General features: G+C 34.7%; 1 protein-coding gene and 1 long non-coding RNA gene across 3 annotated transcripts; both read right to left on the bottom strand.

The window, feature by feature from the left end:
* Positions 1-264: 264 nt before the first annotated feature.
* On the bottom strand, positions 265-3,339 carry LOC107920096 (SH3 domain-containing protein C23A1.17). The gene is made up of 3 exons (XM_016849617.2): positions 1,857-3,339; positions 1,357-1,410; positions 265-689 (listed from the first exon to the last, which is right to left on the bottom strand). Exons 1-3 carry the CDS (start codon positions 2,853-2,855, stop codon positions 468-470), a joined length of 1,275 nt encoding a protein of 424 aa, XP_016705106.2. The 5' UTR covers positions 2,856-3,339; the 3' UTR covers positions 265-467.
* Positions 3,340-16,100: 12,761 nt separating this feature from the next.
* Positions 16,101-21,049, bottom strand: LOC107934749 (uncharacterized). Of its 2 annotated transcripts, XR_005906368.1 has the most exons (4): positions 20,966-21,049; positions 18,045-19,576; positions 17,305-17,370; positions 16,101-16,781 (listed from the first exon to the last, which is right to left on the bottom strand). It is a non-coding gene; the product is annotated as an uncharacterized lncRNA (long non-coding RNA). The 2 variants fall into 2 exon arrangements; XR_005906367.1 differs by lacking the exon at positions 16,101-16,781 and having other exon boundaries at positions 17,050-17,370.
* Positions 21,050-21,537: the final 488 nt, after the last annotated feature.

The raw sequence follows: 21,537 nt of genomic DNA, 5'->3' as shown, positions 1-21,537 counted from the left end.
TTTCATTTTTACCATTACAAATCGGTCATTAATTGCGACATGTAAAGTTGCACGCACCCTCTCCATTCTGAATTTAATCAAGGTCCCGCCCTTGGAGACTAGTGACTTTTTGGATACTCGAGCGTCAAACACCAAAAAAATAACTCTGATGTAAACCCGTAATGGATATTTCAAATACACTACAAATATCAAATACATATTAATAATAATAATAATAATAATAATAATACTCAAGCAAAAACGAACAAGGATGCTCGACTAATGTTGCACTAAATGAGGGGGAATAATTAAAAGTCGATGAACAGGGTTCACAAACGAACACACACCTCAACAACAATAACAACACAAATTAGATGATCTGCAACTTCCTACTTTTCCCTTTACAGAATATCATATGTCTAGGGTCAGAACATTTTCTTCCACGCCTTGCCTTCTTAATAATCATACAGAGAGATAGGGCTTCGTTATTAATATACTTGTCCCTCCATATTTTGGGGCATCGGTGCTGGCTGTGTTGGTTCTGGTGCTGGGGGTGGTGGGGGCGGTGGCTGAGCATCATCTTTAAATGGTTTGTTAATGTCCATAGCTGCAAGTACTTCTAACTCTTGGATAGCATCGATTGCACTGATGTTGCTTTCACTGCTGAACTGAGACTTTAGTACTCCAACTGCTTGCTTCACTTTTGATTGCTGCAATCAAAATTATTCAGTCAGAAACCATAAATGAATTTGCCCTTTTTTTAGTTGTTTTTAAATTTAAGGATTAATAATCAACACAGCTACACTGCAAATACTATTATACATTACATAAATACTAAAATTTACCATACTAGTTGCCTACTTCACAATATGTCCTACAGAATATCAAAGACTTCACTGTGAATCAATTTTGCCTACCTATGTACGCAGGCTCTTTATTTTTCCTTAAACATCTACGTCAGGATTATTAAAAAAAAACCTACATCTAACATTTTTTTGGTTTCCTCCATGTTTAGGGTTCGTGGCTGCCCCTCCTAACAATATCGCCTTCCTAGGTTCGAACCCACATTGTTTCTTTGAAAGTGAAATGTGCCTTACCACTGCACATTAAATCCAACATTAATTCCAACATAAGCATGTGATCTGTCTTCCAGACTCCAGAGAGATGCAGGAACACTTTAAAAATTGTTAGTGTAACTACATCGAAAACATGCCTATATCCAGTGCAACATACTGATATCCAACTCTTAAAGTCCAAGTGCAACAAGTTGGCAACTATGCACCTATGTCTTCTCTATTATCAATACAATGCTAAAAGTTTTGGAATTTAGAAGATCTTATCCCACTGCAAGGCACAAATCAAAATAATCTGACTTACAAAGAATTCAAGTTTTCTCTTCAGATCGCCATATGATGCTGCTCCATCCGTTGTCTTGTTATCAAAAAATCAAATACAAGGACGATGATATTAGATTCAACATACAAACATCAAGCATAAGATAATATTAAAAAAAAAGTCTAAATTTTAGAGGCATGTTCTAGCAATTTGCAAAATCATAGTACTCACATATTACCTACTCTCTTTTTCTAAATGACATGTATCATTCACTTAAATACTTCATCAATTTCCCCCATAACCATTACCATCTTAAACAAATTATTTTGACCTCTCCTTTATTCACAAACAAATGGAACGTGAAGTTACAAAGGGCTCAAGTTAGTTATTTACTTCGAGTACTTTCTACATTGTAAGACATTGCAATTATGACAAGTTATACTTAGAATTAAGCCCCATGCCCGGGCTGAGGCGGGGGAGCCCGAGCATTGACAGTTCTGGTCTTCTAGCGAAAACCATATATATAAGTGAAGTGGTTATACCTTCTTGGGGCGGCCAACAGGCTTTCCAGTAGATTTCTTGGGCTTGATGGGCTTCGCGGCGACCCCACCACTCTTGGGTGGTCGACCTCTCCCCTTCCCAGGGACCGCAAGGCCAGCAGGAGCCACTGCAGTGCCTTTTGGCCTTCCTCTAGGCCTCGGACCAGCAGCAACGGCAGTAGTAGTAGGAACAGCAGCAGCAGTATCAGCATAAGGAACAGCCATGGGCTGACCCTGGATCGGCATAACAGCCGGTTGAGGCATCTGGTTCAAGACCTTAGGCGGCCGCCCACGACCCCTTTTCATCGCATTAGCCCCCACCACCGACCTGACCGTTTTGGGCTTCCTGGGACGACCGGGACTCTTCTTAGGGCCAGTTTTGGGTGGACGACCTCGGCCCTTCCTAACCCCAAGTGGAGCAACGGGACCATTCTTCCTGGGCCTACCGGGAGACCTTTTAGTGTCATCGGGAATCGGAGCAGGCAGCGGTTGCTGTTGCTGCTGCTGCTGCTGAGGAATAGGGTCGGCAGGAGCAGAAATTGTGGGTTTGGGTTTAGGAGGACGACCACGGCTTCGTTTGAATCCAGGAGGAGAAGAAACATCGGGAGGGTTGGAAGGAGTAGAATCCGGGATAGGAACCTCAGATCTAGCAGTAGAAGCAAGCTTGTAAGATTTCTTGACCATGACTAAGATACCGTTGTTTTTCAAGCGCTTCAAGTGGTGAGTCAACAAGGCCGAGTGTGTTGGTGGCAAGTCCTTGTGAGCTGACTCTATGTACTTAGCTATAGCCCTTTTGCTTGACCCGTTCTTGTCTTTTAAAGCCCCGATAGCTTCGCATATCATGTCAGAGTAAGATGGGTGATCGAAACTCGGTGGTGGACCACCAGCCACCGTAGTCGCCGTCGTAGGGTTAGAGACAAAAGGAGGGACGACGGGGATGACGGACGGGGGAGGGATCGGGGGAGGAGGGGCTACGGGCATGGAAGAGAAAAAAGGGTCCATTTTTAGGTATGGTGAAATGTCGGGAAAGAGATAATTCTAGTAGAAAGAGAAATAAAATTAAAATTAAAAAAAATAAAGATTGCTTTTTAAATTTTCAATGTAATTAAAAAAAGAGAGAGAGGGAAGGTGTTTCCCGAGGATGAGATGGATAGATGTAATAAATAATTAATTAATACTTAAAAATAATTAATTTAATAGTTTGAAATTTATAAAATTTCTTCTCAGGATAAAAAAATATTTTTTGAAAAAAAAAAGAAACAGAAATTAGATTAGTTTGGGGCTAAGTAAGTGTTGTCATCTGCATTTACTGTAAAATTCAGATCTGAAGCTGAACCGAGTGGGTCCACCATTATCTCAACGGGTATGATTTCGGACAAACTTTTTTAGTTGTTTGTTTGTTGCCAAAGTTGTAATGAAGCATATACTTTCGTACTTAGAAGAGCCATTTGAATTCATTTCAAAAAATTTTGAATTTTTTTGGTTAAAGTAACAGCAAAGTTTCTGTGGTATGGCAGATTGTATTCTGGTATTTTTATTAGTAGTCTTTATACTTAATTTTTGTATGTTTTAAAGCGTCTACATTAATTTATTCGTTTAATTTTTTTTTGTTAAATGATGATGTGGACATGTTAAAATTTATTTTTTATAGGTAAAATATAAAAGTATTCACCTAATTATACTTTTTCTTCTATTTTGGTCATTAAATTATTAATTTTTTATTTAATTACTAAATTTTTCAAAATTAAATATTTTAATCATCCTAAGTTTATATGAGTTTTTTTTATTAGTCTAGTAATAAAATTAGCTCTCTAATGTTTACACATTCTATTAATTTGATCTAAATAAATATATCAACAAATTTAGTTCTCAATGTTTACAAAATTTGCCATTTTAGTTGTAATTCAAAAAAAATCAATAAATTTGGCCCTCAACATTTACAAAAATTGTCAATTTAGTCCTAACTCTAAAAATTAAAAAAATATTTTTTTAAAAAATTTATTTTTAACCCTTTATAACCATCGGCTAATCCATGTGAGATATTAAAATAAGAAAAATAGTATCCTCTATTTTTTTTTGGTGATTAATAATATCCTCTTTTAAGTCACTTGTAAAAAAAACTCTAAAAAGTCAGGATAAAACACAAAAAAAAAAATTAGGACCTAAAATAAAATAAAGACATTAATAACGTTATTTGTTTAGGTAGTAATGCAACTAATTATTTCAAATAGATTCCAAACCAATTGGTTTGGTATACTATGAAGCCAAAATTATATAGTAAAATAAATTGTTGCAAGTGACTTGAAAGAATATACTCTTTTTCTTATTTTAATATCTCACATGCGTTAGCTGATGTTTATAAAATTTTTAGAGCTAGGGCTAAATTGACAGATTCTGTAAATGTTGAGGGCCAAATCATTAATTTTTTTTAGAATTAAAACTAAAATGACAATTTTTGTAAACAATGGGAGTTAAATTTGTTGATTTTTTTATATTTAGGGTCAAATTGATAAAATGTGTAAAAATTAAAGGGCTAATTTTGTTACTAGACCAATAAAAAACCCCACATAAGCTCATAATGACTAAAATATTTAATTTCGAAAGGTTTAATGACTAAATTCAAAAAATTAATAGTTGGGTAACCAAAATAGAATGAAACGTATAGTTGAGTAATCATTTTTATAGTTTACCCATAAAAAAAAAATTAGCATGCCCACGCCATCATTTAACAGAAAAAATTTCACGAATGGACTAATTTGCACGTTTCAAAATGTGTGTAAGAGTTGATTTTTTTCATTTTTCAGTAGATAGACCAAAATACAACATGCTCCTAAGTACAGAGATTTCCTCTAATACTTTCACCAATTCTATACCATAAAGCTACAACAACAATCTAAGTTATCCATATGATTGTTGCATATAAAGAAATTATTTTTTAAGATTTGGTTTGAAAAAAAGTACTTTTTGAAAATGTTGTGAGAAGTGCAACAAAAAAGTATAATTTGTTATTTGTAAGTGTTAGGTATTGCTGTTAAAAGTTACTGTTGAAAGCTAAAATATTAATGTTAGATATGATGTTAGAAATTTTAAAAAATTAATTTAATATAATTATACATTAAATATACATTTAAAAAATTTAAGTAATTAAGAAATTGTTTACAATTTTAATTATACATGAAAACTTTTAAAAATATAATATAATAATAAATGATATTTTAAGAATCATGTGATTGCTTCGCTTAGTTGCTTTTAAAGCATCAGTGTCTTAAAGAATTCTTTTTGAGATTCTCAATTTTCAAGGGCTTAAGTTGACTTAGGCAAACTTGAAACGAATTCACTATCTAAGACCATGCAATTTGCCAAGCTAAAGTCTAGCTCCATGACATTTGGCATCAAAGCTAGGTTCATTAATACACTAGTGAAGATTACAAATCGAACAGATGGTCAAGGTGTCCAACTAGAGATTCATGGGAAAGCCAAAAAAAGATAGTAGTCTGAGGGATGTGATGTTAGGGATGGATGGTAGGGTTCCAAACTCGAAGAATCCATGAGTCATGTGAACGAAAGCCTCAAGGTGATTAAGGGTTGCATTGTAAAGCTGGACTATATAGGAGATGAGCTCAAAAAGTAAGTGCGAAATACTCTTAATGGGGAGTATGCATTGGGTTCTCAACTCAACTATAGATATGTTGACGTAACAAAATAATGCTCTCAAAGTCGTGGTATAGGCTTTGAAGACAAAGATGGAAGAGTTCAAGGGGAAGCTTGTTCTATGCAAAGCAGCTATGGGTGATAGGATGTTAGCTATGACACCCAAACACAAGATTGATGTCCCAAAGTCGAAAGAGTTCAAGGGGACCAAGTTTATGAGGGATGTGGACAATTTTTCGTGGGGAATAAAGCTATATTTCCATGTTGTGGAACCAAAGATGATGCCATTGAGGTAAAACTACTTCTATGTAGTTAACAGATGTTGCTTTTCTATTATGGCATTGTAGGTCTACAGATGAAAAACATGGTGGAACCAATATTGGGATGTGGTTGGAGTTTTGCAAAGAATTCGAGGAGTAGTTTTACCCTAAGTATGCGAAGGATAAAGTTCGTGTAACACCCTATATCCGATCTGGTCACCGTACCCAAGCTAAAAGATACTATTACAGTTAATAATCAATATCAAATACAAAATCAACCTAAATTTCAATCAAATACCAAAATATTCAATAACACACGTATAATATGAATTATAACTAAAACTGAGTCTTAATCGAGTTTATGAAGCACTTAAATCATCTGGGGAACAAATCAGGACTAATTTGAATTTTTTTAGAAAAGATAGGTAAAAAGTGAAAACAGGGATCACATGGTCATATGAACCATCCTACAAACAAATTAAACAGACCACATGGTTGTACCCTGCACCCGTGTGACAGATGGTGTCATAGACCGTGTGCACCTAAAATGCCTACCAAAACAAGCAAACACAACCTAGGTTCGCTTAAACTTCAAGTCATACAATAGGCCCTTAATCAACCTAGACACTACAAACATACCAAAACACAACATGAATTATTCAACCTAAGTGTCTAACCAATATGTCACAATTGCCACCACAATTCAAACATTATTTCTTAACCATTCATGCATGAACATACTTTACATTTCATGCCTATTCATTCACCAAATGAACATCATTTTCCATCATCAAATAAAGTTCACTAATTGACCTAACACACAAGTACAAATTCATCAAGCAAGATAACATTATGGGTACCAAATATGCTTATAACAACACAAGCCACAAATCACCAAAACAACCATTATATATTGCATCATTACACACATAGTTCTTATTAAAAAATGGCACAAATTAAACATAATCAAAATACTTATATACATCCTTTTCCATAACCCTATTTACATATGCATATCCATTAGCTTGAGTAAATCATATTTCAAGTTGACTATTCACTGACCATTTTATTTCTCATAATAATGTCAAATCATCCAACATTATTAACATCATTAGACCAAGATCATGAACATCCAAAATAACATAAACACAAATACAACCCTATATACATGCCACATAATCGAATTTGGAATAAAGAAAGAATATTAAATCAGAGACTGGATAGTGTGAACTTCGAGTTGATCTGGCCGACATGTTTCGCAAAACAACCTATTCAGAGATAAAAAAGTAAACAAGATAAGCATTACAAATGCTTAGTAAGCTCGTAGGAAATTCATTTAACCTACCTCGATAAATTTACAATTAAATTATGAAAACCTAATGTAACAAGTACGAATACCATTTGGCACCCTGTTACATCCACAAGTACATCTCTTAACACTTTCAGAGGTTAATACATTATATTACACATGCTTATAATATAACTGTTTATCTTTGGTACTATCCAAAACACATTTGACCAATTATAACTCAAATCATTTTGTTTATTTATCATTCACAACTTAAAACAATATAAATCACCTCGATTCCCATTTAATTAAATCGACTAGCTACTATATAGATCCCTGTTATCACAATTTAACAACAACATGTGAGACTATCACACATGAATCAAATAACATTACCAATGATACCATTTAATCTATATAAAAAACATTTAGCAAGTACAACATTTATGTTATTCCATTCTCATGTATTCATTTCATATTCAATATTCACATTATTTAACCAATTTTATTTTACTCTTTTATTTATCATCCAAAGAACTATAGTAAATATACCACGAATACACAGGATAATAATACTCACACGAGCTATTAATCAAACATTAACCATTACACGATATTGCTCATACGAGCAGTGAAGAATATGCAGCACATGCAGGATCTTAGCTGTAACACCCTAAAATCGGCTTAGAAGTTTTGGCCAAATTTCAGAGGTCACATTGATCACCGAAGTGATTGTAGAAAAATTTTAGTTTAACAAACCGAAAAGCATTGCAGTATTCAAGCTACGTAAAATTCTGAGTTATAAAATCCTGATATTTCAAAAGAAAATACAGTCAAGTCGTAAAACACAAAATTTCGTACCACAGTTTTCAAAACAATACTTACAATTCAAGTTGTTTAATTATAACTCAGAAATTATTAAAATACAATTAAAGCCTGTTTTTAACTGTGATTCTGAGACCTCCGGCATGTCGAGTCTAAACTACAGAAACCGATCGTACCTACAGGGGAAACACTAAGGGGGTGAACTACACAAACTCAGTGTGAGTTTAAAACATATCTATCATCAGAATTACAGATCAGAACCAAACAGTAGTCCGATAACAGAAAATGCTTACAGAGATACGCAGAAATAAAAAGCAAACTCAGAACCAATGCCCCCAACCAAATGTAACAGTCAAGCACACCAAATCACACACGAAATACTTAGCAAATAAACCTGTTAATTGGTAGATACAAAAACACTCATCATCACAATGTACACACCCAAAACAGTCGTAATTGTTATAACGAACAGACATATTATTGACAATAAACTCACATCTAGATGCATATGAATGCAGTCAAGTATTAAGACTTTTCCATCCAGCCAAAACACCTCTTTGTCCCCCGATCACACCCCATAAGAGCTGTTTAAACTTATTCAACCAAACACACCACATAGAACCTTTAAAGGCCTATCCAACCCTACATACCATGTATGTGGTCCAGGCCACTTAGATAATAATACGCAGCAGAGTTGACGTATATATAGTACAGTGCATTTCGGTAAATCGCTGTACAAATATGTTGCAGTTAAAACTGCCAAATCAGATAATAATATGCAACAAAACTGATGTATATACAATATAATCTTCCTTCTCTTCACGACCAAACCCCAAATATTTTATGCAAATGTATGTATATAGACAGATACACAGAATTAGTGAACACAATGTACTAGCGGTCATATAGAATCAGAAATGCACTTTAAACACCATCAGCCACTCAAACAGAGAAGCTCATATACAACCAACCAAATACAGAATCCAAGCTATTGCATTATGCACACAATTGGAGATCAGAAATACAGATACAGAGTATAGAGTTGGAAATGCTCTTACACACACAAGCTTATTATCAAACTTCTTCAGGTCCTAACATGGGACGAGGTATCAATTCACAAGCACATTACAAACACTATTGCACAACTCAACCATTTAATACTACACTTACAAATAATAGATGACTCTAAGCCATGTCGAAGTCTCTAGTTCTTATAAAGAAAGACCAGTAAGCGCTGAACAACACAAGAAGTAAAGTGGATTAAGCTATGCAATGAGCGAAAAACCGCATAACAGGTGAGCCAACACGCCAATGTGCAGGGGCACATGCCCATGTGTCCTAGGGACATGGTCATGTGAACAGGTCGTGTAACTCTCTGACTGTTTCTGCTTAAATAGGGTACAGTGCAGACACGACCATGTGAGGGTCTCACATGCCCATATGCCCACCAAACATGACCATGTGTCCAAAACACACCCTTGTGTGAGATCCCTAAATCCCTAAATTAGCCACACGACCATGTGGCCAAGTCGTGTGGAACCAAATCACCTAAACCCTAAATTCCAAACTCACACGCCTATGTGCCCAGGCCACACGGCTGTGTGGAAATCGGCTAAAATCCCCAAATTGGCCATACGGCCGTATGGCCAGATCGTGTGGCACCCAAATTAGCCCGATAACCTAAACCCAAAAGCACACGGCCGTATAAACCGCCCTCGTGGGGGCATACGCCTATGTGGCCATGGAACCATACTTAAATTGGCCGAAAACTCGATTTTGCAACATCAAAATGAACTCCAAACCTTAACAACCTAAAAGTATATCAAAATCACACACAATTTCTAGGCATCACCATATTAATCGACCTTTTGAAAGGTCTATTTCCCAAACACACAAACAGTGTCAAATTCTACAAAATAGGTCGAAAATTTGACAATGAAGGGGAAAGATTCCCAACACACATGAAATTATAAAATACCACCAAATTGAATTCTCAATTCACAAATAAACTAAAAGAGTTACGAATCCCATAGCTGACTCGTGACCAAAACTACCAGACACCAACGTGACGACAGAGAGCCGAAGCTTTTCGAATAAAAATCATTCTTGTTTTGTTTTTTTTCTTTTACCAAAAAGCGCCAAAAATCCAAGCAAAAAAGAAGAAGAAAACAGACCATAGTAACGGACAAAAGAGAACATAGAAAACCTCAAAAAAATAAGAACAGAAGTCAAAAAATAATAAATAAATGAAAATATAAACTAAATAATTATTTAATAAAAAAATATCAAACTTTTTCAATAATAAAAAAAAATCGTCAAAATAATCCCCCTAAAACACACACATGAGGACTCGACCTAAGTCCCAAAGGTACACTAACACAGACCCAACCACCAAACCAACAAACCTATTGTGACGTCAAAACGCGAGATGAAACCTAAATGTACAATCTAGCCACTGACCCTACCACAAAGCTCAAAACTTCTAACCCTAAAATTTGGTATGTTACATTAACCATCGGTAAGATATCCAATAAGTCAGGACATTAACCATTACACAATACTCTAATGGCTATTCACTAAGTTCACACGGGCCTTGTATCACATATTTAATCTTTCCATTCTTTTGAACATTTTCGTACACATATCAAATAACCATATACTTATTCATTTTCGTTCACATATCAAATAACCATATACTTGTAATTTAAGCCAAGTAATATTTCATAATCGTTCCATATCATATAACCATTCATATTAGCTGCATCATCATACTTTGCACTATAGTTCTTTCGATGCCAATAATTATTGTATTACAAAGATTAAACTATCAAGCGAATAAATAACACAATAATAAATAATCATTAACAAATTAAGTCTCATATGAAACTTACTTAGTCAAAATTGACAACGATATGACACCAAGGACTTTTAGGTAATTTTTTCTTTTTTCGCGTTTATCAACTAGTTGATCCGTTTCTTGATCTATATAATAATTTAACTCAATTAACCATTTCAAATACCTTAAATCAACTAAAAACATGCATTTGACCCTTTAATAATATTTTACACTATTACCCTAAATTTTTACCTTCTATTCAATTTAGACCTTAAAATTGAAATTTATACATTTATCTCAATTAAGTCCAAAACATGTTAGCCAAATTTACCCTTATTCATTTACAACCCTCTACATTTAAAAATTACAGAAATTCCATGTCAATTTTAAAATAATTTCATTGTAGTCCCTAAGTTTAAAACTAACAATATTCATTTTACAATTTAGTCTACAATCAAACCTAAGCTTATAACCAAGCTATTTAACAGCGAAACAACAAAAACCATCAATGACAACATTTCAAATTTTTAACAGTTTTACGATTTAGTACTCGGACTAACTTAGATTAAGCTGCAACGATTTCAAAAATATAAAATTTACGAAAAATAGGCTTGATTTGCTTATGCAAGAAGACTGAATTAGCTTGAAGAAAAAGCCATGGTTTCTCAAGCTTCTTTGATGTATTCAGTTGAGGAAGAAAGAATGATGAAAATGTAAGAATGATGAAAATGTAAGATAACTTTAGTTTTATTATTATTTTAACTTAATTTTAATTAAATATATATAAATTCTTCCCAAACCATGAATTAACCTGCCATTATCATAAAAAGTGATAAATTGCCACTTAAAACCTTCATAATTACCGTTTAAGTCTTTTTAGCTAATTAAAATCATTAACAATTAATTTTTATGATTTTTACAATTTAGTCATTTTTTCTTAATTAACTATCAAATCATCAAAATTCTCAGATCAAATTACAAATTACCTATATAAAAACTCTGTAAATATTTAATAATAATATTTAAAGGCTCAATTTATAGAAACGAGATCCCAATACCTCATTTTCCAGAATCACTTGACTTTAGGGTTAAACCACTTGACTTTAGTTAACTGTCCAATTAGCAAAACTTACCAGATCAAAATTTAATAACTATAATCAACTTGTAAATATTAATAAATAATATTTATGGAATCACTTATTGAAATTGTAGCCCCAAAACCATTGTTTCTGACACCATTGAAAAACGAGTTGCTACGGTTCGAGCCAAGTTACGACGATTTACGCAACAAGGCACTATTCAAGAATTTAGTGAACTAATGCTCCAAATTTTTGACTTAGCAAAAAAAGAGACATTTTCTCCTTTATGGATAGACTGAGACCTTAGGCCAAGCTCGAATTACAACAAAAAGGGATCTAGGATTTAACCAAAGCCATGACAATAATTAAGTCATTGATCGAGCTTGGTACAAAAATGGACAAGTTTGGGTTTTTCAAGCTCAAGAGAAGAGTAATGGTAGGGAGATTAAGAAGGACAACCTAAAAATGAAAATGGGAAATCACAAATAGGGAAGTGGAAGTTCAACAAACAGTTAGAGAAAAAGAAAGATCAGGAGCTAGTGAAATGCTTCTTATGTGAGGGTCCACATAAGATGTAAGATTGTCTAGAGTGAGCCAAACTGACCATGTAACACCCCTAACCCGTATCCGTCACCAGAATAGGGTTATGAGGCATTACCAAACCTATACATTAGCATTTATACAAAACCGAGTCATAAATTTGCATTCCAAATCAAAACTTTTCAAATTTCACCATAAAGTCCCTAATATGGGCCTACGGGGCCCAATACATGCTTTAAAAATGATTTGGAACTAAATCGGTAACTTTGGAAAACTTTTAAAAAAATTTCTTGAAGTTAGAGGCACATGTCCTTGTAGCTAGCCCGTGTAGCTCCCATGACCGTGTGGCTAGCCCGTGGGTAATTTTGACTTGCAATTTCTTAAGCATCAAAGGGGCACATGGCTTGGGCACACGCCCATGTGGCTAGGCCTTAAGATAAATTGATTTTTCATCATTTTTAAGCCATTTTTACACGACCATGCTTGAAACCCATGTCCTTCACATGACTAAGACACACGGCCGTTTCTGTAGCCCGTGTACTATCCTGACTTCACATTTAAGGATATAGGGGACACACGGTTATATTACACGTCCATGGGTTTACCGTGTGCTACACACGGCCTAGCCCGTGTGTCTAACTATGTGGACGAAAATATGCTGTTTTAGGCCACTTTTCTCACCCTTTCATCCATTACCCGCACTTAAACACAATTATATACAAATTACAACCAACCAACCAACCAATTTATGCCCATAATATGTATTTTATATTAACACACTACTACTTAACCATTAAACTAAGTTCTATACACATATGCCATCCCTTTTTTATATACTTTAACCATCTATAACTTTATCCAACCAAATACTTATACATGCCATATAAATCAAAAGATATTAACCCAAAAACTACCGGAGAACGTCTGGATAGTGTGATTCTTGGTGATGATCCGATCCTCCGACTCCACGTTAATCTACAAGACATGGCAATCACATTCAAGTAAGCTTGTGAAAGCTTAGTAAGTTCATAGGCTTAGAACGTAAACTTACCAAATATGGTAAAACATTTATATATTATACAATTCACTAATTTCTCCTGTCATTCACAAACCAAGTCAATTTCATTAAATATTATTCACACTTAAACTTCATTCTTTTGGGCTCATTTATCGCTTACCATCTCTTTTCAAATTAAGAAACTATACGGAATTGAGTACTTCGTTTTCACTTTGCCATAGTAAAACTATGGAATTGCACATGATCACGTTTTACTTTCCGAAGCCGTGGCCCAGCCATGGTTTTTGTAACATCTCGAAATATGGCTTAAATGGAATAGTGGTTGTGAAACCACAAATCTGAGATAGAAAAGTTTATTTCGATTAATTTTTATGATTTACCGAGTGATTAGATGCATGTGTTAGAGTATTGATAAGAAATTTTATAGATTGCATATTTAATTTGCCTATTAGGGCTTATTTGCAGAAGTTGTTGTAATAGCCCGATTTAGGGCCTAAACGGAATGATAGTTTTAGAACCATGAATTCGAAGTAAAAAAATTTATTCCGATTAAGTTTTAAGGTTTATTTATTTATTAAAATATTGTGTAAAAATATCGTTAAGTAATTTTACTGATAAAGTGCTTAATTGGACTTTTAGGACTAAATTGCAAAAGTTGTAAAATATGTGTTCTAATTCATAAGTGCTTGATTAAAATGGGGGTTTAAAGAGGAGGTCCTTAAATGGTAATTAGACTATTATATTTCGTTTGGACAAAAATGGGCATGAATAAGACAATTTTAAAGAAAGGCCTTAAGGGCATTTTAGTCATTTGGTAATTAAAAGAAATAAAAAGGGAAAATAAAGCCAAAATTGACTCATCTTTTTCATGGAGGCCGAAATTAGCATGGGGGAAGCCATTCCTAGGGTTTTCAAGCTTTCCAAGCTCAATAGTAAGTCCGTTCTAGCCCTGTTTTTTAAGTTCTTTACGTTTTCGGAATCCCGGTAACTTGATTAAGCTTATTCTAGCAATAATTTAAGCTAGGGTTCATATTTGGAAAAATACCCATAGGTGAAATGTGTTTATTTTGATATTTTATGGTAGAATATGAAGGCTGAAATTATGTTAAACAACTTTTGCTAAGCGGTTTTAAGCAAAAATGAGTAAAACGGCTTAATCGGTAAAAGTTGTTATTATTCATAACTATGTGTTAGAGTGAGAATTTGATGCCATAGAAGGGAAAAATGGTCAGCATGTCATAAAACATAAGAATGAGGTATGAATTTTAATTCCCGAGCCTAAGGGCAAAAGTGTAAATATGCAAAAGTTTAGGGGAAAAATTGTAATTTTGCAAAGTTTGAGTTAAGGACTGTTTTGAATAGTAAATTAATTGACGATAGTCGATGCACATTCTCATGGTTCCGTCTTTCTTTTTCACAAACAATACTGGTGCACCCTACGGTAAGAAACTCGGTCGAGCGAAACCTCTATCCGTCAACTATTGCAACTGAGTTTTCAATTCTTTCAATTCCGTTGGTGCCATACGGTACGGAGCTATCGAAATTGGTGTAGTCCCAGGTACAAGTTCGATGCCGAATTCTACCTCTCGAACGGGTGGTAATCCCGGTAATTCCTCAGGAAAAACATCTGAATACTTACAAACCACTGGCACTGATTCAAGTTTCTTTTCTGACTCTTTGCTATCAAGTACGTACGCAAGATATGCTTCACACCCCTTTTTCACATATTTCTGAGCCAACATCGAGGATATTATTGCTAGCAATCCGTTCAGGTCAGTAGACTCAACTCGGATTATCTCATTATTTGCACATCTCAAATCAATGGTCTTTTTTTTGCAATTTACAACTGCATCATGTACAGTCAACCAATCCATACCGAGAATAACATCAAATTCATCAAACGGTAAAAGCATCAAATCGTCTGGAAAACAGGAACCTCGGATTATTAGGGGGCATTTTTTACACACCTTGTCGACAAGCACATATCGACCCAAGGGATTCGGCACTCGAATTACGAACTCAGTAGACTCAACAGGTAGAGTCTTACTGGACGCTAATGTTTCACATACGTAAGAATGAGTTGAACCAGGATCAATTAAAGCAAGCACACTAGTACTATAGAGAGTAAATGTACCAGTGATAACGTCAGGGGAGGATACCTCCTATCGTGCACGGATGACATAAGCTCTGGCGGAGGCACGAGTCTCAGATCGAACAGTCGTATCAGTAGTCCCTCTCTGATTACCACCCCTGCCTCCTGCATTACTCGGTGGTCTACCTTTAATTGTTATACCACTCGACCTCCCACCTTGTAGTTTATTTTTCTCGTCAGATTCCGTGCAATCTCAAACGAAATGATCCCGCGAACCGCATCTATAACAGGCTCTGTTAATAGATTTACCCCAACATTCACCTACATGTCGTCTTCCACACTGTGGACATTCGGGTTTTTCTGGCCGATTGTTGCCAACACTAGCAACCGAAGTAGCTCGAGAGTCCGTTGATGGTCGCTCCTTAATAGAAATTCCTACAATCGTCTTTGATCTATTAGTATAGTCTCTGAACTTCTTTGCAGCCGAGAAAGAAGTTTTACCCATCGATCTTTTGTGAAAATCTCTAGCTTCAGTTTCAGCTTTCTTTTTCTCTTTTCCAAGCTCTTCAGCATTGCAAGCTCGTTCAACCAGTGTTACAAATTCTTTTAGTTCTAAAATACCCACCAGTAGCTTTAAATCTTCATTCAATCCCTCTTCAAATCTTTTACACATGGTAACTTCATCAGCTACACACTCTTGAACATATCGACTGAGCCTTACAAACTCACGTTCATATTCGGATACCGTCAAACGACCTTGTTTAAGCTCCAAAAATTCTTTGCGCTTTTGATCAATGAATCGTTGACTGATATACTTTTTACGAAACTCCATATGGAAGAAGTCCCAAGTAACTTATTCCTTTGGAACAATCGAAATCAAGGTTCTCCACCAATAGTAGGCTGAATCGCGTAATAAGGATATGACACACTTTAGACACTCATCGGGTGTGCAAGATAGCTCATCAAAAACACGGATGGTATTATCAAGCCAAAACTCAGCCCTTTCAGCGTCATCAGTAGCGGTGGCTCAAAATTCCTCGGCTCCGCGCTTTCTAATCAAATCAATAGGAGGTTTACTCAGCCTCATAGGGTCAGTAGTTGCTGGTACTATAGGCACCGGAGAAGGATTATTCAAATTCGGGAATTGTTGAGCAGCCGGGTTTGTTCGGGCATACTATGCAACCCACTCATTCATCATGGTAAAGAAGGCTTGTTTAGCCCCATCATCTTGATTACTCGCAGATGGTTGAGGTTCAACAGGCGCTGTCCCTTGCGTGGGAGCAGGCGCTACACTCTCAACATCATCCGCTAAGGCTCTCTCTGGAGTGGATTCCATTTACTAATCAAACAACAATTTCAACCGTCAGAAGTCATCACACTATCATATCCTAGCATTATGGCATGTATAGCTAGACTCATACGCGCTACGGTAGTCCTAGAATCGACTAAACTGTGGCTCTGATACCAATAAAATGTAACACCCAAATATCCGTGTCGATTACTAGAGTAGGTTCATAAAACATAACATGCTCAACTTTTCAATAAAACACTTGAGATACAAAAGAAAATTGAAAAGTGAAATCTTAAAATTTACGAATAACATTACCCGATTAAAACCCTTCTATTCATTTTATGATTTATCCCCTATTGACCGAGTGCACATACATAATATATATAATTCAATCATATCACAAATATGAAGTTCTAAATCAAGATTTATAACCAAAACATTTTCAAATTCATACATAGAATTTTAGCCATATTCGTATGGCTTTATATACAATTATATCAAAATAGCTAACCTCCCAAAATTACTATCCTATACATGCCATAATGTCTACTAAAGTGTCAAACAAAAGTACCAAAAAGGTTGACAAAAGTTGCGATGACTTCGTGATGGTTCCCAGGCTTTCCTCGAATAAAATGATCTATACCAAAGCGAAAAACACACTGAGTGAGTTATTAACTCAGTAAGTCCTAAGAAAATTTTAATACTATAATAATTCAATTATCTACAAACTAAATAATTAACTCAATACTATTCGAACTTAGCCATGATATCACAAGGAAATATATTATGTCACAAACGTACCTTATGCATTTGGTACATACTTACCCGAATACACCATATACTCCTACTCTAAATATTCACAATTAAAATACCATGGCAATGTTATTTACAACCATTGACGTATATATATATGTATATATATAATATACAAAGCCTAAAATTTAAAGCATAAACCAAGCCACTCCATCTATCAATCAAATCTCCAATTTAATGTTTAATTGCATTCTTAATTGCCACAAATAATACTCCATAATCAACATTTCACACTTAGTGCTCGATTTAAAAGTCCGCACACACAGTGCTTTTACTTATTCGCACACATAGTGCAATGTTTTCTCGCACACATAGTGCCACATAGCTTCGCACACATAGTGCTGTATTTTCTTATCTTTAATCATCATATTATTATAGATTGATCAATAATTTCACATTCGATTCCCAAGAACATATATATACTATGATATCTTATCTAACTTAATTTGTCTCATCTATGCTCAAAGTTAACTATAACTTGATTACCTAAGGACTTACCTTTTTAATCGGATGACAACTCCGATCGGCTACTCCATCACTCTTGCTTTCCCTTTTTCCGAACTTGGCTCCCTTTGATCTTGAGCTCCAACTCCAGCTAAGCAAATAAAATAACCAAATCATCGTAACCCCAATTTATACTTATTCCTCATAGACACACACACACAAAGATTCGGTATTTGCTCATACATAATTTAAAATTTAAATCTTTAAACTTAATGTATATCCAACATACTTCTCATATATTCCTATAATTCAATACATTATAAGATCAATTTCGGCAATTCACATTTCCAAATTTTATTAGCTAAGTTCATTTTCGGTTAGTGCTCTTTTAAAATCTATCAAGTTCGTATTCCTCTAATTTCATGAGTTCAACGTCTTAGTGCCCATAGTAACTCCTCAAATAAATTTCGAATACATAAATTAAGTCACCCCAAACTATCTTGATTTAAAATCGACAAACATACATATGTCAAACTATTTTAACCAAATTTTACTTATCACTTATACTAAAATATGCACTTAAACTTACTATGTTTACATCATGCCTTACACTCCCAAAACATAAGACATCAATCTATTTCCTTCTTCCATGTCTCAGTCAACTACTCATTTTACCTCATAATCTTGAATTTTTCATTTTAACGTATCTATCATGACTTATTCGGCTTACATTGAACCATTACTTGTAACACCCCTCGCCCGCATCCGACGCCAGAACGGGGTTCGAGGTGCTACCTGACTTTTACTAACACTTTCATACTAAACAGGGCCATGAAATCTCAAATAATTAAAAACTTTTCTTTTCACATGCAATCTGTCCCTTATGCGAGCTTTCGAGGCCCAATACATGCATTCGGGGCGATTCAGGACCCAATAGAGAACTCATGAAAAACTTAGAAAAATCTCTTGCATTAAGGCTTCACACGCCCATGTGCTCAGGCCGTGTGGCCAGAAATAGGCTAATTATCAAGCCTTTTGTCACTCTCACACCACATGCATAGATACATACTTATCCAATAGCATACAACGTGGCATAAATGAGCTCTTAAACATCTACAAACATGTTATGCTCAAGTTATTTTCTTATGCAATAAATATTATAGAATTTGCCCATATCATTACCACATACTAGACATAACTATCATTACATCACAAACCATTCATGAAGCATTATTAACTATTTACCAATCACTTAATCCTGCATTAGTTACTAGCTCATCAATGAATCTCAATTCAATCTCTAGGCATACATGTTGTAAGCCACATCACAAGAGATAATAACATACATGCATAAGAATAATCATATGGGCCCATAACGTCATTAGCCGACCTAGGCCAATTTACATGACTAATACTACCTTAATAACAAGCCAATGCCTTTGGCTAAATCATAATATTACATACTCACATTAAAACCCTATACATGCCATAGACTCGAATCACTTGAGTTTACTTATTCCGATAATGTTAACTTGATAGGGTGATAATATCTCTGACGGCCTCCAACCCGAGCTAACCTGGAAACTCTAGAAAACATGGGAAAGAAAGGGGTAAGCTTTCGCTTAGTAAGTTCATATGAAAACAATAAGCAACTCATTAACTTGTTTTATCAATGTTTACAACATATTCTAAAGTTCACTACAAGCTGTCTTCCTGAGCAACAGTCACTAAATTATTTATATCTGGAGCTACGAAACTCCAAATTAAGTTCCGTTAATTTTACCTAAAACTAGACTCATTTATCTTTCTTTCATAAAACTTCCAGAATTTTTGACTTAGCCAATTAGTACAGTTTATTCCTCAAGTTTTCTCTTGATTCACTATCGGACAATTTCAACCCTTCTACACTAAAGTTCAATTATCTCATAGTACAGGATTCGAATAATGTTCTAGTCTATTTATCTTGAAACTAGACTCATATTTATACTTACTAATTTTTTTCTAGAATTTTTGGTCAAGCCATTTAGTACATTTTATTAGTTAAAGTTTCCCCTATTTCAGGGTATGACTACTCTGACCCCTGTGCACTACGAATCGAATTTCTCCATGTACAGAATTCCAATGACCATGCCGTTTGTTTCCCTTAAAAATAGACTCAATAAGGAATCTATGCAGGTAAGGTATGACTCTTAATAATTTTTTTACAATTTACGGTGAATTTATAAAATCAGAATAGGGGATCTCAAATTCATTCAGACCCTATTTCACAAGAATTTAAATATCACACAATATAGAATTCTTTTTCTTCCTCTATTTCTTTCATGTGAAAATAGACTCATTAAGCTTTAATCCTATATTTTATTCTGCCTCTAACTCATTTTCCATTATTTTTAGTGTATTTTCAAAGTTACACTACTGCAGTAACTCAAATCTGTCAGGGCTAAGTTACTCATTCATGGTCATTGTTCATAATATTAATACGACACCGTTTTATCCGTCATGGTAAGAACACATATTATGCATCATAGATCATCACATATCAAGGCATTCTCATAGGATTAGTATACATACTTGCACAACTAGTAACATAACTCGAGTGCATACTCACCAATGACTTACCTCATTGGGACCATCATCAACTCTTTCCTTGGATTGCCCGTTGAACACTTGGAATACTAATTGGATACTCGGAAAAGCCTTTGCACATAAGTGCCTCAATTGTAGCTAAAGCTACCTCATATCTCATGACATTTCAATGCTCACTCTCGAGCTAGTCATCTAGACTCATAATTCCTAGTGACATGTCACTCGTATCCTATTCTATTCCTAAGGTTCAAACGGGATTTTTCCTTGTCTATTAAGGCTTTGTCTTATCATATTTCTATTAATCACATACACATTAATATCTGTACAATTCATGTAATGATAACATTTAAATACATGTATAGCATGGTATTGTTTACATACGAACTTACCTCGATACCACAAAGGTGAAAAGGACATACTCGTCCATAAATCGATTTCTTTCCGTTCTAGGTCCAAGTCTCAATTTTCATCATCTATAACATCACATTTAGCCTACCAATCAGTCACAATATTCATATGGGTCTAAAAATCATATTTTTACAAATTTTCATTTTGACCCTTAAACTTATGCATATTTGCACTTTTGCCCCAATGCTCGTAAATTAATTTTTATCACATTTCTTTACTCCTTGAGTCTAGATGAACCATTTTCATAGCTATAGAAACTCATAATTTCAACTATTTTACACATTTACAACTCATTTTACAACTTAGCAATTTAGCCCTTTTTAAGGTATTTTCATGCAATTTCTTTCACAAAAGTTGTTTATTAGACAACTAGGACTCATAATCTTCCATAAAAACACAGCAAACAACACATTTACTCTCATGATAAAACCCTAGACTCTTCATCATTTTGCAAAATAATCCCCTTTTATGAAAGCTTATGCTTTAGGGGTTCCAAAAATACAAAAATCATCAAGCAAAGACATTAAAATCACTTACAAGCAAGGGAAATATG

This window comes from Gossypium hirsutum, chromosome A12 (assembly GCF_007990345.1).
Source record: "Gossypium hirsutum isolate 1008001.06 chromosome A12, Gossypium_hirsutum_v2.1, whole genome shotgun sequence".
In the NCBI taxonomy this organism is placed as follows: Eukaryota; Viridiplantae; Streptophyta; class Magnoliopsida; order Malvales; family Malvaceae; genus Gossypium; species Gossypium hirsutum.
The sequence above is the reverse complement of the archived record's forward strand: the minus strand, read 5'-3'. Positions and strand labels throughout refer to the sequence as shown.

Coding starts and splice junctions, on each gene's coding strand:
- LOC107920096 (XM_016849617.2), bottom strand. CDS start 2,855: ATGGACCCTTTTTTCTCTTCCATGCCCGTAGCCCCTCCTCCCCCGATC. Junction 1,411..1,856: donor CTGTTGGCCGCCCCAAGAAG/GTATAACCACTT, acceptor TTTGATAACAAG/ACAACGGATGGAGCAGCATC. Junction 690..1,356: donor AGAGAAAACTTGAATTCTTT/GTAAGTCAGATT, acceptor TTTTGATTGCAG/CAATCAAAAGTGAAGCAAGC.